General features: G+C 32.1%; 1 protein-coding gene across 5 annotated transcripts; it reads left to right on the forward strand.

The window, feature by feature from the left end:
• Nucleotides 1-4,655: 4,655 nt before the first annotated feature.
• Nucleotides 4,656-8,398, forward strand: LOC109151056. Of its 5 annotated transcripts, XM_019298966.1 has the most exons (9): nt 4,656-4,954; nt 5,871-6,004; nt 6,110-6,184; nt 6,260-6,471; nt 6,557-6,680; nt 6,764-7,063; nt 7,141-7,245; nt 7,573-7,942; nt 7,994-8,398. In XM_019298966.1, exons 2-9 carry the CDS (start codon nt 5,921-5,923, stop codon nt 8,098-8,100), a joined length of 1,377 nt encoding a protein of 458 aa, XP_019154511.1. In that variant the 5' UTR covers nt 4,656-4,954; nt 5,871-5,920; the 3' UTR covers nt 8,101-8,398. The 5 variants fall into 5 exon arrangements, with proteins under 5 accessions (XP_019154511.1, XP_019154507.1, XP_019154508.1 ...); XM_019298962.1 differs by having other exon boundaries at nt 4,657-4,954; nt 7,573-8,398; XM_019298963.1 differs by having other exon boundaries at nt 4,657-4,954; nt 6,263-6,471; nt 7,573-8,398.
• The last annotated feature ends 6,373 nt before the right edge of the window (nt 8,399-14,771 follow it).

The following is a 14,771-nucleotide window of genomic DNA, read 5'->3' on the forward strand; positions in this document are numbered from 1 at the left end:
GTATTTATTATTTTATTTGTTCTATTAGTCTATTGTTTTTGTCATTTTAAAATTTTGCAGGATATGCAGTGTTGCTAGAAGTATGAAGTCTTGAAGAATCTACTATAATGCATCAAGAGGTGAGTTTTAACTAATCTTTGAAGACTAACAAACCATTAGAATCATTGTTCACTTTATATAAATAATTACTGTAATCTGATCATTTTGGATAAAGTGATTGAACAGTAATGTTCTTTTTCACTAATTTTGGACCTATTAAATTGGTTTGTTTAGTATTTATTATTTTATTTGTTGTATTAGTCTATTGTTTTTGTCACTTTAAAAATTTGCAGGATATGCAGTGTTGCTAGAAGTATGAAGTCTTGAAGAATCTGCTATAAAGCAAGGCAGTGGATGTACTCTATCACATTGTATTGTTCTGCCTATTGTATTCACACCAGGTTAAAATACCTATTGTAACCACATGTAAATCCATAGTTTTGGAATTACATGTCTTTAATAAATTTTTTAGGTAATATATGTATCTGTATATTTTATAAATATTAGTCCATCAAATACTTTAATATTATAGACATCCTTAACAACACACTTCATATTTTGAAAAATATATTTTTAAAAACCTGATTCCGTTGAAATGCAAAAGAAATGAACTCAATATTTTTTTTACATGGTAAGAAGGAAAAGTCTTTTTTTTTTTTAAACTACTCATAAAATTACTTTAAAAAAACATGATTGCCTAAAAATGCAAAATAAATGAATTTATTTAATTTTAATGGTAAGAATGTAACGTTTTTTTTTAAATGAATATATCTGGCAGTATAGAATAGAAAGTGATTCACACTGATCTTTTTAGTTTTAAAACAGTTTCAGAAAAATATTACATACTTTAAAAAAAACTTGGTTTTTAAGTGACAGTTATAGACAAATAATTTGAAAAAAAACACATGTATCACTTGCAAACAAATAAAAATCAACTTTGAAAAAATAAAATTCTGAAATTACAAATTACATTTAGGCAATTAGTTTGGCATCACAATACTATTTTCATCATATGCCAAAGGTAAAGATTTGTGAAAATAAAGCTTAAAACTATGGCATCAGAATTATAATTTCATCACTTGCCAAACATGTTGTAGTGAATAGTCCAATGACTACATTTATCAATACTGTCATTGGAATTTATGAATATGGCATTGGAATTTAAATTTCATCATATGCCCAACTACTTGAAAAGAAAATGTTAGTTCAAAGGGGAAAAAATAAAACATTGCAAGTAGTATGCTTTTTTTTTTTTTTTTTTTTTTTTAATAAAGCAAAACAACATTGTTTAATAATCAACCAAAGAGCACACATTGATCATTTCAATGTATGTCTATAAAAACACATCTATCAAGCATAACAGAATTACAACAACAGAAAAAAAAACACTATGAGGCAAATAAAATGTTCAGCAAGAGGAAGCATATCATATTAGACAAAGGCATGCCAATTATGCATTTTAAATTTGTAATTTTACCTCACTCAACTGCTTATTAAAGCTTCCGAATTGCATCTTTCCATTGCTTTTAATTTAGATACAGTAAGGTATAACCCTTGGGTCTGCTTGCCTGCACTGAAATATATATGTATGAGAGATGAGAGATTAAATTATAGAAATTGCATGTTCAAATTTATGTTAAATATATGAAAATATGAAGGATTTAATACCAAACCCTAAGATTATGCAAATTACTTTCTACAAAATCCTAGAGTAAATAAATACAGTATTTACGAAACATTTAGACTAAATTATGAAAACCCTAACTGAAAGGAACCAACACATGAACACAAAGTAGAATCTTATCAGAAAAAAACTATAACCTTGCAAAATGAGATATAAAGTAAGAAAAAAGTTGTTTGAATACAAACATTGATAAAAGTAAAGGAGTAGGCAAACTTAGCTCATGGTATTTCCTTGATTTCATTGCATGTTGATGAACTTGAATTGTAAATCTAAATCTATGCTTCACCCGGTCAAAATCTCTAGCTGGTATTTTCGATCGAGGGTTTGTAGCGTGATTATTATCACGATTAATGATACAAAATTGTGATATAACCTACCAAAATGGAAATTTTAGTGGACGAAATTAGGGTAGAAGCAAGTGTTAGGACATAGTAGATTAGAGATCGAAGAAATTAGGGTAGAAGCAAGGTCAGCGAATGTCTCCTTGCCGGTGTGTCGAGAGAGAAGATGAAGCGTCAGGTAGGTTACGAAACTTCTCGAGTTTGAAAAGGTTATACAGCTACGTTAATGGGTCGGGTTATGGGTCTTGAATTTTAGAGATAATTGGGCCTCAAATAATGTTTAATATCAGAGGTAATAATTTGGGCCTAACAATTTATATAATCAAAATATTAGGCCTGAATATATGTGATTCACAATCTTATTCAACTATTATCATATCTTATATATCTTATATATAATATAATATAATGTTAGGTTTAATTATATAAACATATATTTTACATAATATAAGATTCTGAAATTATTAATTTGTTATTGTAGTTAATGAAGGTACATTTGGTATATATTTGAGTAGCCGTAACAAGTTACAAACAATAAATTTAAATGATTCGAATCATTTTATATTAAGCGGGTTACAAATCATAATATCGACCAGATCGAGCTGTATATTACCAGGTAACTTTCTATACTCATAATTTATTAGGTTTTAAATTTGTTAATTGTGTCATAAATTAAATTAATTATAGTTTATATATTTTTTAAAGTTTTTTTTCCCTTTAAAGTTTATTATTCAAAATTAAGTATAGATGTTGATTTTTATAAATTATCTTTGTTCTTATGTAGATTGTAACGTACCTCTAACCCAATTATAAGGCAAATCTTTTAAGAATATATCAAAGGGTAATGCCTTATAATTATTTTTTTATATTTATACATTTTTTGTAGGAAATTTGATGATTAATGTTAATTTTGTCTTTTTGATTTTTTGAATAGTCAATGGTTTTGGTTCAACTGAATGCAAAAAAAAAAAAAAAAAAAAAAAAAAAAAAAAAAAAAAAAGGCCATATAAGACACAATCCACTGTTCTGTCTAGGGACTTGCTTTCAGCTTTTGAAGAATAATGTATACCGGCAACTATCTAACTATGGTAAATTGTACATAACATTCTCCAGAGTTGACAATTCCAGTGGATTAAAAATGTTGATTTGTTTGAGAAATGTACCATTTTTAAGTACGACTAAAAATATTATGTACAAAGAAATTTTTAATAATATTTAATAAAATTGCAATATTTACCAATGAATTATTATAAGGCATCATAATATAATTTTAATCATCTGCCATCATCTTGAAATAAAAATGTTGGATACTTTATACTCCGTATAAACTTGGAAATAAAACTAATCAATTTTAGTCTAACCAAAGAAAACATGCCCTATAACTAGACAAAATATAATGTATTATACTCTAATAATACATATTTTATTATTAAGTATATCATAGTTTAAATTTACAATTATTGCATTTGAGAAAAAATATTTTGACAATACTAATCTAAGTTTATTTATTTGTATGTCGTATACTTTAACTATCTATACTATATTTTAGTCTCAAGAATTAGTAATCCTAAGGGATTAAAAATAATTACTTGTGACGAAAATGTACAATCTCACAGTACGACTACTAATGTCCTATACAAAGAAGTATTCAATAATGTGTAATAAAATTTTATGTGCTGTGTTTTTGTATTTTTTACAAGTTTTCACCAAATTTTTTTTATTATATAATATTGTATATTCTATATATTCTATATATGACCGTGGTAGATAACATCAATGAATACATGAATGAATATAATACTGCTGAAGGAATGACATATCTCAGTTGTGATTCGGTCTGCAAATCTGATTCCAATGTTGACATGCTTACTGATCTACACACACCGGAGTTTTTAAATGGCTTACGATGTTCTGGAGTGCCAAATCACTCATTGACTTTAAAAGTTGGCTCACCGGCCGGTTATGCTCTTGAGAAATATTGATCACTCATTGGGGTTGTGCAATGATACAAGGATGATCATTTCAAAGTTGGCTATCTCAGTTGTGATTCGGTCAGCAAATCTGATTCCAATGTTGACATGCTTGCTGATCTACCCACACCGGAGTTAATGGTATAATGGTATTAATACCAAGGATGTCCTTAACACCGTCTGATCCAAGATTGCCTTTTAAGTTTCAAAGAAAACAATTTCCGGTAATGTTGTCATATGCCATGACAATAAACAAAAGTCAGGGGCAAACATTGTCAAACGTCGGATTATTTTTGAAGAGGCCGGTTTTTAATAATGGACAAATGTATATAGCAGTGTCAAGGGTTAGTAATCTTAGCAGATTAAAAATTATTATTTGTGACGAAAATATACAATCAAAAAATACAACTACAAATGTCGTATATAAAGAAGTATTCAATAATGTCTAATAAAAGACACAGTTTATGCTATTACTTATAATTATAATGCCATACATTTTACTAATAATATTTATGGCCGTGCATCGCACGGGTGCAAATACTAGTAATAATAATAATAATAATAATAATAATATTATTATTATTATTATTATTATTATTATTATTAGAAATTAAATTCCAAGCCCCAGCCCCCAATGACCTAATCGGCTAATCCCTTTTCTCTACCCTTCTATCGCTTCCCCCAACTCTCGAAGCCGCGTCTCAGCCGACAGCAACTCGAGTCTCCGACGAAGACGACAGTCGACAACTGCCTTCCGACCACAAAGCTGCTGTCGACGACATCGGAAGACTCCGCGTCTCCTCTCTGGTCAACGCCTCCGCCCTTGCCGACGACGAAGCTGCTGCCCGATCTCCGCCTCTGCCCCTGCCGAGGACGAAGCTGCTGCACGTTCTCCGCCTTAGTCTCCCCTGTGAACCAAGGTAGCGCCTCCTTGGAATCTGGATTACTCATTACTGCAATGAAATTCATAGATTTGTGAAATTTATAACGTGTGCTGGTTTGCAATTGATTTATAATTTAGGTTAATGTTTCATGTTAAATTGATATAAACTATGTGTTTTTTTTTTTTTTTTTTTTTTTTTTTGGGTTCAATTACGAGTTCGAACAGTCGAGCTAACGAGCCGAGCTCGAATTGCTCGAAAGTTCACGAGCTTCAAGCTCTAAATTTCGAGCTCGATCTCACCCAGTCTTAGTCGAGTTGAAATGGCTGAAATGGCTTGAGCTCGGTTCGACTTGTTTACACCCCTATTGTTAGTATAGAAAATTGTGAACATACTAACACTACATATTGCATCTATAACAAGATTTAGAATCTATATCATTGAAGGAGCTTTAATTCTTCCTGCAGTCTGCAGATAAATTAATATAGAGTTCCATGTCATATGTGGTTTATTTGACAAAGTTATGAATGGGTTATTTGGCAATTACAAGAATATCTATCGGGTTCTTTATGTGTTTTCCCCCATGTAAATTTAACATTAACTTTAATGTTTTCCCTCTCCCTCTTTGATTAAATATATTTGTTCAAGGAAATAGACAATCTAGGCTAACTCCCTGCCCTACTTAATGTTCTGTTACCATTAGCTCTTTAATTGAATGTTATTATCCTGCAATCTATGCACATAATCAATGTCTTACATTTGCTGCATATAAAATTTCTCATATATGGTAGTGGTTTGATTTATGAGGGGTGGGGGTAGGATATATATTAGTGATGATTGATAAGAATATTTATTATTCCTTCCGTTGTGCATGGATAATTGATAAACAAACTCTTCCCCTCTCCACTTCTGTTTAATTTAATATTGATACTAGTTAGTTTGACTTTATTGTCAGGAGTGCTGTTTGAAATCTAGACCTCAAGACTTGAGGTTGCATCTAGTACAATGGCAAAACATGGAAAAGCTTCAGTTGATGCTAAAGCTCTTACTAAAACGAAAAATATGAGAAGAAGAAAGAAGATATCAAAGGTATTATACTCTGCAACTCTTGTATTTCTGCCCTGATATACTAGAAAGCTATTTTTGCAAGTTCTTCTGGGATATCTGCTCTCTGAACAATATTTTTTACTGCAGAAAAATAAATCATTGAAGTCTTCTATGCAGGGAAGAAATTGTGAAGTTCGAGATTTGGAACATCAAGATTCTGAGGTATATTTGTTTTGACATTTTTGTGGCATCATGACATTTTTGTAGTTGGTTGATGAAACTTTTAAATTTTTATAGCAGCATGATAGCACCCTGATATCTCAGCATAACAATAAACGCAAGGGTAAAAGAACTGCTCTTCCACAATCTCAGGATCTGCTATTGCAATCTCCATCAGCGGCTATTTTAGAAGTTTTAGAAGACCTCCATAGGGCAGAAGGACCATCAACGAGTAGTTCTGAACTAAACAGTCACAATAAGACCTTTATTCAGCCTATTGGCAATACAACGTAAGTACTTTTGAAGTATTGGTGTGTTAGTACTTTCGAAGTATTGTTTGTTTTTATTTGTTTCTAAATTTGTAATGCATTGCAGATTCGAACCTTGTAGTGTGCACACAGATATTATGCCTTGCGTTAAGCGGATATTCCCCGAGGCAGTTAAAACTTTTAAAACTGCTCCTCAACATCTTAAGGATGCTTGGTTTAATGAATTCAAGGTAAAGCATGCTACATTTGGCATAATATTTGAAAAAAGCGCTGCTAAAAGGCTTTTTTTTTTTTTTTTTTTTTTTTGTTATAGAAACGGCATGAATGGGATCCTAATGACGAGGATACTGTTCGAATGATATTTGAGAAAAGGGCTGCTAAATTGCTTGCTGACGCGTTAAGTGATGTGCGCACAAGATTGGCATTAGGAAGTGGAGTACCAGGATGGATATCTGATCATGTATTGGCACAATACCAGGTCATATGGAACAGTAACGAATTCAAGAAGACAAGTGAGAAGAATAAGCGTAATAGGAATTCAGATTGTGGAGGATTAGGTCCATCGTTACACACGGCAGGTTCTATCCCTATCACCGAACATAGAAGAAGACTGGTAAGTTGTATACAATCAATTGATACCACATTCAAATAAAATTTATACTAAGTATTATTTCTACTGTCATTGAGTAGAAAGAAAAGCTTGGAAAGGAACCTACTCATATAGAACTATTCAATGCTACGCACCAACATAAACAGGGAGGAGGATATGTATGCCAAAAAGCACAGCAAGTAATTGTAAGATTTCCTACTCATACAGAACTATTCAATGTTACTTTTGTTCAATCACTGAAGAGATTATCAGTAGTAGTATAAAGCTCTTGTTAGTTCTGGCTGTATTACCAGAATAACAATATGTGGATGCTATGCAATTCCAAATAGTAGTTTTATGAATTAATATTAAAGTGAGAATGTTAGCATTATTAGTCTGTAGTCTGGCTGTATTAATATTCCAATGCTATGCAATTCCAGATTTTTTCCCCCACAAATAGCTGCCTTAATAGTCTGGCTGTATTTTTTTATTATTTATTTATTTATTTATTTATTTATTTTTTTTTTTTTCAGGAAACTGTGACTCACTTGAAGCAAACACAACCTGAAGTGGCAGAAGCAGAAGTGTGGTTGGAGGCCACTGGTGGCGTGAGGAAAATGGGGTACGTTTCAGGATTTGGGTCGGATACTCAACACTACTTTCCAGAGGCTACGATACAACGGAAATTAAAGATTGGACCATCAACTTCACATGTATCTTGCGAAGCTCGAATTAAGGAATTAGAGGATCAGAATCGAGCGCTGCAACAGCAGCACCAGGATATGGAAGAGCAACACCGTAGTATCCGCGAGACCGTCCAGAAAATGGAAGCAGCATTTGCCCACCTCAGTCAGTTTAGTGTTAATCTTAGTAATCATGGTCCTAACTTGGATGGTATGCGCAGTAATTCCGACCAATTACCGACCACCAGTGGTAACCAATTACTGACCACAAGTGGTAACCAATTACCGACCACCCGTGGTAGGAAATACGCTCTCCGTATCCGACCCCCAATAGTTCCGACGTCTTCAAAAAGAAGTCGGTATTTCCGACCATCTTGACTAGTGGTCGGTAATACGAGGGCCTTTTTTCCGAATCCATAAAGTAGTCGGTAAGTTGGTCGGAAATTGTGTTTCTGATCGGAAATCTCCTTTTTCCGATAACTTTTTGGTGGTCAGAAAAATGAATATTTCCGGCAGGGTCTTTCATCTATGTTTGAAAAAAAAAAATGCTATTTTAGTATGTCTTTCATCTATGTTTGAAAAAAAAATGCTATTTTAGTATGTCTTTCATCTATGTTTGAAAAAAATGCTATTTTAGTATGTCTTTCATCTATGTTTTATTAGTCCGTTTGTAGTCTCTGTTTTAAGATACACGTTTACCATTACAATAAAATTGCGATGTTAATCCCCATAACAAATTATCCATAAACCTTCGTTATAATTTTTAATTAAATATAAGAAAGACATGTTTGAATCTATTTGCAACAGCATTTAATGATCATAATATATCATAAATCATAAATCAATTTATAGGAGTATTCGACTTTGCTTAACTATGCTTAATAAATCAATTAAATAAAAATTAAATGCAGACGTTATGCCATGGAACTGTGTTCACCATTCATGGTGAACACGGTTCCAACGGTGTTAGTACACCGTTATCTTTTTCTTTTTTCTTAATTAATTGCGTGACTTTTATTCTTTATTTTCACATTTTGCGGTTTCACTTTAATTTGAGGTGAACAAAGATTTCGGACATTCATAAATTATGAATTCATGCTTGCACATTCACTTTGGAACCATGCCTACACATTCCTGTCCGAAATCACGGACATTCATAAATTACGAATCCTGTCTGCACATTCACTTTGGAACCATGCCTACACATTCACTTTGGAACCATGAGATTATGAATTTTCTGTTATAAGATTATGAATTTTCTGTTATGAGATTATGAACTTTCAGTTATGAGATTATGAATTTTCTGTTATGCGATTATGAATTTTCTGTTATGAGATTATGAATTTTCATTACATTCATAATTTCGGACATTCATAAATTATGAATTCATGCCTGCACATTCACTTTGGAACCATGCCTACATATTCCCGTCCGAAATCACGGACATTCATAAATTATGAATCCATGCCTGCACATTCACTTTGGAACCATGAGATTATGAATTTTCTGTTATAAGATTATGAATTTTCTGTTATGAGATTATGAATTTTCAGTTGTGAGATTATGAATTTTCTGTTATGCGATTATAAATTTTCTGTTATGAGATTATGAATTTTCATAAAATTCATAATCTCATAACAGAAAATTCATAATTTGATCAAACGCGCGCCGTTAACTCCACATCCGCGATTTTTATTTTTTATTTTTTGCCTAAAAACGACGTCGTTTTGCCTTGTGTTCACCATTCTCGGTGAACACGATTTCATGGCATAATTTGCGAATTAAATGAGGGTGGTCTTAGCTAAGGGTATCAATGCGTGCTGGTCCACTTAGTGTGGGCTGACCAATAAAGCTTGCGGATTATAATTCTTCAACCCTAAACTGCCTCATGCAGCCTAGAGGGCCTCGCAGCAATCATTATTTTGTGGACTATGATCCACAGAAGTTGTGTGAATCATATTTTGTATATTGTAAAATAATGTACATTTAGTAAAAAAAATAATGTACATTCAGTACAAAAATAATGTATATTGTATTTAGGGAATGTACATTATTTGTGTAATGAGTGTACATTATATTGTAAAATGTACATTCAGTACAAAAATAATGTACATTCACTATATTAAAAATGTACTTTTTGCTATGGTTCACTGTCCACATAACACTGTGTGGATCATAATTTGCCGCCTCACAAGCCATCTTCAAAAATTTTAAAAATTTATTATAATATTATTATATATTGATATTGATTATATTCTAATAACTTTAAATAATATTAGATTTGTTTATGTTTAGAAATTATACAATTTTAATTATTTATTTATATATATATATATATATATATATATATATATATATATATATATATAATATTGTTGGCCTGCGTAGTCCGTCAAGCTTGTTAGGCCCGTATTTTCATGTGTCAAAATTTTTAAATCCAAACCCACTCCACCGCGGGACAATCGTTATGCGTTGGACCCGTGTCCAGCATGCTTGCTGGACACGGGTAACAGTGCCGTTAGGCACTGTTATCTCTCTCTCTCTCTCTTTTTTTTTTTTTTTTTTTAATTTCAGACCGCTTCGTTATAGGAGTATATGTTCATAATTTTATTACTATATGTTAATAACTGTACATTCATAACTCCATAACTGTACGTTCATAACACTATAACTGTACATTCATAACTCCATAACTGTACATTCGTAACTCCATAACTGTACATTCATAACTCCATAATTGTACATTCATAATTTTCGAAGCTCTATGTTCACAATTTTAGAGCTCTATGTTCATAATTGTAAGTTCATAATGTTAGAGCTCTTTGTTCATAATTCGATCAATAACTGTACATTCATAATTTCATAACTGTAGATTCATAATCTCATAACTGTAGATTCATAACTCTATAACTGTACATTCATAATCTTCGAAGCTCTATATTCACAATTTTAAAGCTCCATTGTCATAATTTTATCACTATATATGTTCATAATTGTAAGTTCATAATGTTAGAGCTCTGTGTTCATAATTTCATAATTGTATAACTGTACATTCATAACGGCATAACTGTACATTCGTAACTGCATAACTGTACATTCATAATAAAAAAAAAAATAACGCCGTTAACGGCAAAACGCGCGCGATTTTTTTTTTTTTTTTTTTTTTTTTTTAACTAAATGACGCGTTTTTTTTAAAAAACGACGTCGTTTTGGGCCCGTGTCCACAATTCAGTGTGGACACGGGTCCAGGGCATAATTTGCCACCGCGGGACGACTTAAAGTTGACCCACAAATTTCGACCCACTTTTGACCAATCATTATTGTGTGGACCATGGTCCACACAAGTTGTATGTACCATATTTTGTATATTATAAAATAATGTACATTCAATACAAAAATAATGTACATTTAATATAAAAATAATGTACATTGTACTCAGTAGATGTACATTATATTATATAATGTACATTTAGTATATTAAAAATGTACTTTTTGTTATGGTCTACATAACATTGTGTGGATAATTTACGACTTTTGACACCCCTAATCTTATTAAAAACAAGGTGATTATTGTTTTTATCACCTCAAATGAATTACTTTTAAGTTCAATTCAAACCACCATAAACCCTTATTCAACTCCCTACTGAGAGAGATATAACCTTTTTTGTACCCTAATTTCATTTGTATTACTTGATCAAGATTTACTCCGTCGTTGCCTCACTTTTCTCTTGTTTGTAAATTATATATATATATATATATATATATATATATATATATATATATGGATGGTAGGGTTCTAGTGAGAACATGTGCTTAGGTGAGAACGTGAGAACACATCATGTGCATCCATCTAATATTTTTTAATGGTCTAAATTAGATTAAGTGTGTGCGAACGCGCATTAAATATGTGCAAACGCGATTTAGTGTCTTTGCACACATTTAATGCGCGTTCGCACACACTTAATATAATCTAGACCACTAAAAATATTAGATGGATGCACATGATGTGTTCTCACGTTTTCACCTAAACACATGTTCTCATATGATCCTAACTTTATATATATATATATATATATATATATATATATATATATATATATATATATATATGGAGGGAAGGGATCAGGTGCATTTGAGGCTTCCCGTGCGGTTGTGCGGTTGGAAGCACAGAGACTCCGAAACTTGTCTGTGTTTAAGAATGAGTAAACAGTGGCTAAAAACAAACAAAACAGTAAAGGTTAAGTTAGATTATCTGCACAACTTCACTTGCGTACAAAGAAATGTGGTTAAGAATGAGTAAACTGTGGCTAAGAAGAAACAAAACAGTGAGAGGTTAAAGTACACACTCATGCATATTAAGCACACAACTCACGCACATTAAACACATAACTCACCACTTTAAGTACAAAATTCACGCACATTAAGCACTACACACACATACATTAAGTACAAAACACACGCACCTTAAGCATAAGACTCACGCACATTAAGCATAAAACTCACGCACATTAAGGTTGTGTTGTTATTGAGCGATGCCCAATTCCTAACTCAAGTCCTACAAATGATAATACATCAGGTTGTTGTAGGCTCAAGCAAGCAACCAACAAGATTGAAATTCCTAACTCAAGTCCTTCAAATGATAATACATCAGGTTGTTGCAGGCTCAAGCAAGCAACAAACAAGATTGAATATGTCTCTGCATAGCATCAGAAAATAAAACACAACAAACTAAAGAACAAAAAAAACTCGAAACGCAAGGTGAAGAAAGAAGTACATACCCAGTAATTCAAGTGAGAAGAAAGAGAAGGGAGATTCCATGGCTGGATCGGACTTTGTGTGAAAGTTGGTGAAAATCATTAACATTACATACTCACACACATTAAGTACAAATCTCAGGCACATTAAGCACAAGACTCACGCACATTGAGTACAAAACTCACGCACATTAATCATAAAACCACTCACCTTAATTTTGACCTAGATGCAAAAATTACAAAATTGCCACCGCATTTTTTTTTTTTTTTTTTTTTTTTTTTTTTTTTTTTTAATTTTGGTAATCTTGGACGTTGATTTAAGCGAGATGAATGGCTCAGATTAAACCGCATAACCGCACCTGAGGTGTTCACCCGCACGAGAACCGATTTCTATATATATATATATATATATATATATATATATATATATATATATATATATATATATATATATACATAATAGTATTTTTTATGCGCGATGCGCAAAAAATAGGTGCCCAATATTAATACATTATATTAAAATTTTAAATTTATTTAGATTTTAGATATTTAAATTATTCTAAATTATAATAATAATAATAATAATAATAATAATAATAATGAACTGTGAAATTACATATATACCCTCAAAGATCACGGTCAACAAACTGTCAAATAGACGGAGGATTAAATTGTGTTAAAATTGCAAAGTTAAGAACTTAGTTGGTTGAAATTAAAAATCGAGAACCAATTTATAAATTTAACTATAGTCAAAGGACCATTTTGAGTATTTACTCTTTAAACATGTTTAACCAACTTGTTTTGTCTGACACATGTTCCACTAATATTGCAATTGCTGTATATGTCAGCTATTGTAAATTAAAATCTCCTCAGTTGTTTACTGTTCTGACCATATTGTTACTGTAAATTAGTATACCTTTACAGATCTACCTAGCTAGCTGTGTAGCAAAACCCAGGCCAACAGATTTTGAGTTCCACTATTATATTATTTTATTGGTTGTACACTTCTAGTTAAAAATTTATATAGTAACGGAGATTAATGTTTTGTACTATCATAAAAGCTTAAATAATATTTAGAATTGTAGAGTTATAAATATTATTTTAATTTGGTAAAAAATTAGTTGGGAAATATGAATATTTCGCACGATTGGAATCAAATAGTACTCAGTTTGATATGCGCAATTTAATTCGTTATTTTTGATGATTCATTGGTGTTAACGAATATTTTTTTCTAATCAAAATCATTTTGTTGTATTAAATCGTTGCTTAACGATTTGATTGATTTTGTACTGTTCGTGCTTAACGATTTGATTTCATGATTGGCGGAAGTTTCATTGCTTAACGAATCGTTGATTATACAACTCGTGTTCAACCATTCGGTGGAAGCTTCATTTCTTGATTCTTTGGCTGCATGCGTGTACTGTAAACATATTATGTTGCATTGCATGGTAATTAATATGCATTAATGTAATAAATATATAATATATATATTTTACTTAATGATTTCGCATGCGGTGTATAAACTTAAGAAGGTATATATATTGTTGTTGAGCTGGTCGCGGAGGTCACCATCATGATTGTTATTGAGCTTGTCCCGGAGGTCACCCTCGCGATTGCTGTTGAGTTGGCTCCGGAGGTCGCTAGAGTTTGTTTGTCGGGCATCTATGTGAGCATTGCCATTATATTGCCATTGATGTTCAGGTCACGGGAACCATGGGAGCCACTTGATCTAGATCGTGCCATTGCTTCAAGCTTGTTATTGGGAGAGAAAAATTTATGTTGTTGCCTTGAGTTGATTCTCAAGCTTTCAACGAGAGCACCAATGACGGTAAATACGTTACCGGAGTAATTGTATTAATATTTTGTATTGCTAAGAGTTCTAGTACAATGTTTCAGAATGTCCCCCCTCATGTGACATGAGCTCATCCTTTATATTATAAACTTGTAACGGTTACAATAATTGCACAACGGGCTCCTAGTAAGTGCAACTTAACGGCTGGCTCTTAATGCGAGGCCTCTTGTAACTGTTCACAGGTTCTCTGCTCTTGACCGTTACTGTTTGACTGTCATCACTGCTTTGATGGGTTAGACCAACTGTGTCGAGTCGAACCCATCCAGTACCTTGTCCAATTATCCTGTCAGTATATTTCTTAGAGCATAGTAGATGAATGTGGGTGAGCGCCTCTCAGGTTGAGTTCCAAAACGGTAACAAGCCCGTGGTTCATTATTGCACGGCCATGCAGCTTATCCTACACCTAGACTGGTATTGCAAGGAAGCAAAGTCATAGGTACTGA

Source organism: Ipomoea nil, unplaced genomic scaffold (genome assembly GCF_001879475.1).
Source record: "Ipomoea nil cultivar Tokyo-kokei standard unplaced genomic scaffold, Asagao_1.1 scaffold2283, whole genome shotgun sequence".
Taxonomy (NCBI): domain Eukaryota; kingdom Viridiplantae; phylum Streptophyta; class Magnoliopsida; order Solanales; family Convolvulaceae; genus Ipomoea; species Ipomoea nil.